This window comes from Scardinius erythrophthalmus (genome assembly GCF_964197995.2).
Source record: "Scardinius erythrophthalmus genome assembly, chromosome: 20".
NCBI lineage: Eukaryota > Metazoa > Chordata > Actinopteri > Cypriniformes > Leuciscidae > Scardinius > Scardinius erythrophthalmus.
The window spans coordinates 6,424,296-6,431,224 of record NC_138240.1 but is presented as its reverse complement, the minus strand read 5'-3'; the positions used below and the strand labels follow the sequence as shown (position 1 = coordinate 6,431,224).

At 37.8% G+C, this 6,929-nt stretch overlaps 1 protein-coding gene across 1 annotated transcript; it reads left to right on the top strand.

Annotated features, from left to right (window-relative positions):
- The first annotated feature begins 809 nt into the window (after positions 1-809).
- On the top strand, positions 810-6,700 carry bcas2 (BCAS2 pre-mRNA processing factor). The gene is made up of 7 exons (XM_081349929.1): positions 810-1,080; positions 1,315-1,407; positions 1,494-1,564; positions 3,867-4,028; positions 4,504-4,554; positions 5,343-5,423; positions 5,524-6,700. The coding sequence occupies exons 1-7, from the start codon at positions 988-990 to the stop codon at positions 5,648-5,650; spliced, it is 678 nt and encodes a 225-aa protein (XP_081206055.1). The 5' UTR covers positions 810-987; the 3' UTR covers positions 5,651-6,700.
- Positions 6,701-6,929: the final 229 nt, after the last annotated feature.

Sequence of the window (6,929 nt, the reverse complement as noted above, 5' to 3'; positions counted from 1 at the left end):
TACTAGCTATAATTCAGCTACAATTCATACGGTTGTTCTTGGAAATACTTCATCTGCAGTAACATTTTTGGTTGTAAATAAATGTATTGGTGCAATTAGAAGGTATTAAGCAGTTACATTAAAAAAGTGATTGATTACGCAATGCATGCTACTTGTAATGCGTTACATTACTCGTTACATCAAAAAAGTAATCTGATTACGTAATGCGGCGTTACCCTCAACACATTTCAGATGAGGTTGAAAACACCTGATCGCTAGTTTTTCCCAGGCTGAAAACAAATAGTTCAATGTAGATTTCAGTATGAGCTTTTCTCAGAGAGGAAAGCTATGGTAGAAATCTGGCCATTTTTATCAATAAGATAATTATCAACCAATGCTAGAGCGGAGGGAGCATTTTCTACTTAGCGACTGAGTTGGGTTTCCAGAGTTGTACCTCCATCGGATCTTCAACTGAATTACATCCTAATGTTCTGATATCAAAGACATGCAATGTTCAACTTGAATGAAGTTCTTCTCCGTCCGCTGGTCGAACAGGAACATTGAAGCTGTATTATTTTTTTATTTTATAGTTTTCACATGATTTTATATAATTTTATACATTGGTTTGTTAAATACACACAGTATTACTGTGTTACTATCTCTTCAGTTAAAACCAATGTTACCTGTGTTACATCTCTTCAGTTAAAACCAAAAACGCATAGGCCTACTATCAAGTGGACATCTGAAAATCTCTGTAAAATATGTGTAAAAAAGTTCGGGTCTTGTTTTTCATGCCGCAATAAAAAGACTTAAAAAGTAAAATCCTGACTAAGGTTGTCATAATTAATGCATGAATGGGTTAAACATAAAATAATAAAAACACATTGCAGTCGCGTCAAACTTCCGAAGTATATCCTCCGGTACACAACAGGGCGCTGATGTTCATAAGTCATTCAATCCCTATCATAATAGAAGCAGAGCGCGAAGCGTGTGTTTGTAAAGGAAAGGATGGCTGGACCGGCTTCAGTCGCTGGTGATGTTTTTGTTGATGCTCTGCCGTATTTCGACCAGGGTTATGATGCTCCAGGGGTCAGAGAAGCCGTAAGTATACTGAATATTCACTTTTGTTCGTTCTGTCTATTCAAAACGACGATAAATAAGTATTTGACCTGCTGGCACAAGGCAGATAGCTAACGACTGCGTCTAACTAGCGTTACTTCTGGTATTTAAATAAGACAGTTTGGCTGTTTAAACTTCTTTTTCTGGATTACGTATGCTATAGAATTACATTTATCTTTATTATGGGGGATATTAATCGGTTTTGATCAATTTCAGGCAGCTGCTTTGGTGGAAGAAGAGACAAGACGATACAGACCAACCAAGAACTATTTGAGTTACCTGCCCACACCAGATTTCTCTGCCTTTGAGGTACAAGAAAAAGACCCTTTCTGCTTCTATTTTGCCATAATCTACATGTTAACACCATAATTTTAGTGCTGTGTTGTTCTCATTAGACGGAGATCATAAGGAATGAGTTTGAAAGACTGGCTGCTCGTCAACCCATGGAGCTGCTCAGTATGAAGAGGTAAGTTTGTTTCCTGAGTAAAACTTCTGTTTCAGGTCGTGAACTGTTGTCTTTTTGTGACCTTCTTAAAGGGTTAGTTCACCTAAAAATGAAAATTCTGTCAGTAATTACTCACCCTCATGTTGTTCCAACCCCGTAAGACTTTTGTTTATCTTCGGAACACAAATTAAGATATTTTTGATGAAATCTGAGAGCTGGATCACTCCTCCACAGGCTTATGGACACTATAACTTGCTGGCCCAGAAAATGTATTAAAGACATTGTTAATATAGTCCAAGTGACTCCAGTGGCTCAATCTTAAGTTTATAAAGCAACGAGAATACTTTTTGTGCACAAAAATAACGACTTTATTCCACTTTTCATTGCCTTCTCTCTGGACCTCGAGTTTTTTTTACGTAGTGTAATAGCGTAGCATGTCTGTGTTGCACGTCACCACGTATCACACATGACCAGAGTCGGCCAATAGTGAGCCTACGTAGTGACGTGAAACACAGACGCGCTACGCTTAAACACTACGTAAAAAGACTCGAGGTCCAGAGAGAAGGAAATGAAAAGTGGAATAAAGTCGTTATTTTTGTTTGTTTTTGCGCACAAAAAGTATTCTCGTCGCTTTATAAACTTAAGATTGAGCCACTGGAGTCACTTGGACTATATTAACAATGTCTTTAATACATTTTCTGGGCCAGCTAGTTATAGTGTCCATAAGCCTGCAGGAGGACTGATCCAGCTCTCAGATTTCATCAAAAATATCTTAATTTGTGTTCCGAAGATAAACGAAAGTCTTACGGGGTTGGAACAACATGAGGGTGAGTAATTACTGACAGAATTTTCATTTTTGTGTGAACTAACCCTTTAAAGGAACACTCCACCGTTTTTTCATATTAAACTATGTTATTCCCTTAACTAATGCCGCGTTCCAGGCAACCTGTAACCCTTATTTTTCCAACCTTATACCCGTGAAAGTGCACTGGAACGACAGTAAAACCCGTAACTTCCCACCCGTGAACTCGTACTAGATCGATGTACTCCCAGTTACGAGTTGGAAAAACACGGGTTACAGGTTGCCTGGAACGCGGCATAAGACGAGTTGATACTCTCTCGTCTCAGTGCGTGCACTCAATCGGTCTGGCGCGCGGCGACATTAGCACTTAGCTTAGCCCAGTTCATTCATTAGGGACCAAACAGAGATGAAGTTAGAAGCGACCAAACACCTCCACGTTTTCCTTATTTAAATACAGTTACACGAGTAGTTACACGACCAAGTATGGCGACACAAAATAAAACGCGGCGCTTTTCTAAGCGGGTAAAAAGAATAACTGTAATGTATGACGGAATAGCACTTGGGAGCACTTCGACTCAGCGGCGCAGTAAAAAGTCACGCCTGAAAAATCCTCTCTCCCTCTCACTTCTGTCATTAGAACCAACGTGACTTTTTACTGCGCCGAGTCGAAGTGCTCCCAAGTGCTATTCCGCCATAAATGAAAATCTTTTTGATGAAATCTGGGAGATTTTTGTCCCTTCGTCGACAGCTTCGCAACTACCAATTTGACATTCCAAAAAGTTCATAGCGATCCATACGAATTGAGCAGTTTAGTCCAAAATTTTATGAAGATACATGATTGCTTTATATGATGAACAAATTGAATTTAGGCTTTTATTCACATAAACAATAATCAACAGACACATCAGATCTGGTAAACGGAAGCTCACGCATATTCATTTGACGTACGAGAACCAATGAGATTCATTCTCGTGTTACGCAGCACGTTTGAGCTTCTGCAAGAACCAATGAGGTTCATTCTCATGTTATGCAGCACGTTTGAGCTTCTGCAAGAGGTTTGTTCTTGCGCATCTAGCATGTTCAGTTGAGCTCCTGTTTATGTTTGCTAATCAATGTATGTGGATAAAAGGCTAAATTAAATCTGTTCATCATTTAAAGCGATCGAGTCTCTTCAGAATATTTGGATGAAACCACTAAATTCATATGAATTAGTTTTATAACTTTATAACTTTTTGGGAGGAGAAACTGCAGTGAAAGATTGTTACAGATCTGGAAGTAACTATTTTTTTACCCCAACAGTTTCATTATAAAAGGCTATTGTTTATAGTTACACTATACATTACCCTGCTATTGTGATCTATTGCACACATGTAAATAATGGAACTAGCTTCATTGTTGACAGCATACAAGTGCAGTGCAGATAGTTTCGAGTTCCCATACAGTAAAGAGTTCATCTAAATATTTTTTAAAAAGCGTGGCGTTTGCTGTTAGATCTTACATGCTTGTGCTTGTCTTTCCTAGATATGAGCTTCCTGCTCCATCGTCTGGGCAGAAGAATGACATCACAGCATGGCAGGAGAGTGTCAACAACTCCATGGCCCAGCTGGAGCACCAGGCAGTGCGCATTGAGAACCTGGAGCTCATGGCCCAGTATGGAACTAATGCATGGAAGGTGTCTAATGAGTAAGTAGAGAGCACTGAGTCAGTCTATTCAAGATGTGAGTCTTTATCAGAAATCTGTGAGGGAATATGATAAATTCTTTGTTTGACGACCTGTCAAAAAAATGTCTACAGTCTGCACAGTTTGACATGTTTCATTGAGTTATCACAAATAACACAATTGACTCCAAATATAACTTCGCAATATGCTTACAAAATCTTTAACAAATTTTTAATAATATTTGAATAAAGGGGGAAGATGTCAATTTTCCAAGGTTGGACATCATTTTTTGCCACTACTATACATCTGTGTTATATTGTTTAAGGGGTCAAAGTCAGTTTTGAATGCTATTTGCTGGCTCTAGACTTTAATTTAAAAAGCTATTCAATTATTTTATGGTGCAATTTATTATTAGAAACTTAAAACAATTGTGAGGTTTATTTGTGCATTTGCTGGATTTAATGTCGATCATAAATGTTTGTTCTCTCTGTGAAACAGTAACTTGGCCTTAATGATTGAAAATGCACAAAAGGAACTGCAGAAAGTTAGGTAAGTTGTAGGTCAAGACAATTTACTTTACACATGGATGTTGTGTATTGTGGTTGTGCACAAACTATTTAATTATCTTTTAAAATTAATCTTAGGCCCTATTTACTCCTGGTATTAAGATGTGTTTTGGTCAATCAGATCACTAAGTGTTCAACGCTAAGTACAAGTGTAAACATTTTTTGCTTGTCCACTTTTGACCACTTCCAGAGGTAGTCGAAAACTCATCTGACTGGATTGCTTTCATATAACGCTCATGTGGTCGAACAGCCACAAAAGGCCGCCTACTGACCAAATGCATAAACGTTATTGAAAGTGCGCTGGCCAGACGGGATTTGAACTGTTGCCTGAAGGCCCAAGTTTGGTTTGAAGATGAAAAACGTACCAAGTACAATGTTCTCTCACCATTCCTGATTTCTAACATGCTCTCGCCGGAGTCGCCGCATTCGGATTGATCTTACGGCTATCAGAGCATGTTTTTCCAGTCACGTTCATATGTAAATTGCACAAGCTTATTTAGTCAATTAGATTGAAAGATCTGGAAAAGCCAATACATTTACCTGCCCATAGACCCTCCCCTTGAAGAAATCAGGACTGAAGTGGTTGTAAGTGGACAACAGAGACGGATTAAAATACTAGGTGTGAATGGGAATGTGTGTCCATCTACTAGTGATCCGATCGACCAAAACGCATCTTAATACCAGGTGTAAACAGGGCCTTAATATGAAGCTGTTGCCCATTAACAGGTTTATAGTAATTTCCCCCCCAATCTGCTTCTGTTCTCATTCCAGAAAGCAGATACAGGATCTGAACTGGCAGCGCAAAAATGACCAGCTGGCTGGAGGAGCAAAACTGCGGGAACTTGAGTCAAAGTCAGTACTTCATTTATGTTCTTATGTGAAAACCATTTGTAAAATATTTTATGAGCAAATCTAAATGCATTTAGTTGACGTTTCTGCTTGTATTCTGCAGCTGGGTGTCCCTCGTTAGTAAGAACTATGAGATTGAGCGAGCCATCGTTCAGCTGGAGAATGAAGTGGCACAGATGAAACAGCAACAGGGCGACGAGAACAAAGAGAATATTCGACAGGACTTTTAGAAGATGAAAACAGTTTAACAGCATCTTGAAACTGTGCCGACTCTGCAAAAGCAAATGATCACCAAAGTGTGACACTGTGTTTTTTAATGATCACTTTGTTCCGTTTTCTTGATGAACAGGGGAAATAGTCTTTATAAAACACAATTGAGCAATAGTGTTGTGGTGCAAACAGGCTCGGCTGGTGTGTAGTTCATGATTTTGCACCAAAAGTAAAAAAGAAGTCAGTTTCAACTCTGGAGATCGGTAACTCACATTTGTGTTCACTATATACATAAAAATAGTTTTGCAATGCTCATGTGGCTGTATTGTCATTTATAATCTTTTTGTTGTTGTCTTATGTATGACTACCTGACGGACATTTAGTTCATCTTAATTGTCATGTTCTACACTATTTGTAATATCTTTTTTTAAATACTCAATAAAATGCTGAAATAAGGCCTTGGATTGTTAATTTTCTCAGTCAACAAAACTCCTCAGGCTAAACGGCACACATTTGGTCTTGATTTTTGTCTTAACAAACTGTAGAAGTAGTTGTAGGGACCTGTATTGAACTGAATGTAGTATAGTTATATTATTTAATTTGGTGAAGTTTGACTTAACTTTTGCTTTACCTTGAACATTTAACTTTTGTTTTGAGTTATTTCGATTTGTTCAAAGTAACTTTGTTGTAAACTTTTTACATTTAACTGTGGTTGTGTACTTGCAATTAGTGGTCTGTTTGTGGGTCTTGAGGTATTTGTAATGTCTTGCTTAATTGTTTTTTTTTTTTCTTTGTTCTTTTCCCAAAATGCTGCACACTGCTTACTGGCTTGACATGAAAAAATAATTTACTCTAAACTTTAGTGTCTAAAGTGATTAGAATGCAACTTGTTTGGTTACTAACTCCACCATCACGCTTGGGACAATAATATTTTAATATTCCAATGTTTCTTCAGAATCTACAAAACTTTAACTTGACTAGCTCATGAGCAAGGCTGGGGGCTGCTAAATAAAGTTACATCAAATTAAACTTTAAATTCTAATGTAGCCTATTAAAGTGATATTTCACCCAAAAATGAAATTCTGTCATTTACTCACCCTTGTTTTAAACCTGTATGAAATACTTCTGCTGAACACAAAAGAAGATATTTTGAAGAATATGGGTAATCATAGAATGGGGGGAAAATACTATGGAAGTCAGTGTGCCCATCAACTGTTTGATCACCGACATTATCGGGGGTGAGTAAATGACAGAATTTTCATTTTATGGGTGAACTGTCCCTTTAAGAAGACAAAGTAT

Excerpts from the sequence above, each read along its gene's own strand:
- bcas2 (XM_081349929.1), top strand. The coding sequence starts at position 988 with ATGGCTGGACCGGCTTCAGTCGCTGGTGATGTTTTTGTTGATGCTCTG. Across the intron at positions 1,081-1,314 it reads CTCCAGGGGTCAGAGAAGCC|GCAGCTGCTTTGGTGGAAGA; the intron begins GTAAGTATACTG and ends GATCAATTTCAG. Across the intron at positions 5,424-5,523 it reads CTGCGGGAACTTGAGTCAAA|CTGGGTGTCCCTCGTTAGTA; the intron begins GTCAGTACTTCA and ends TGTATTCTGCAG.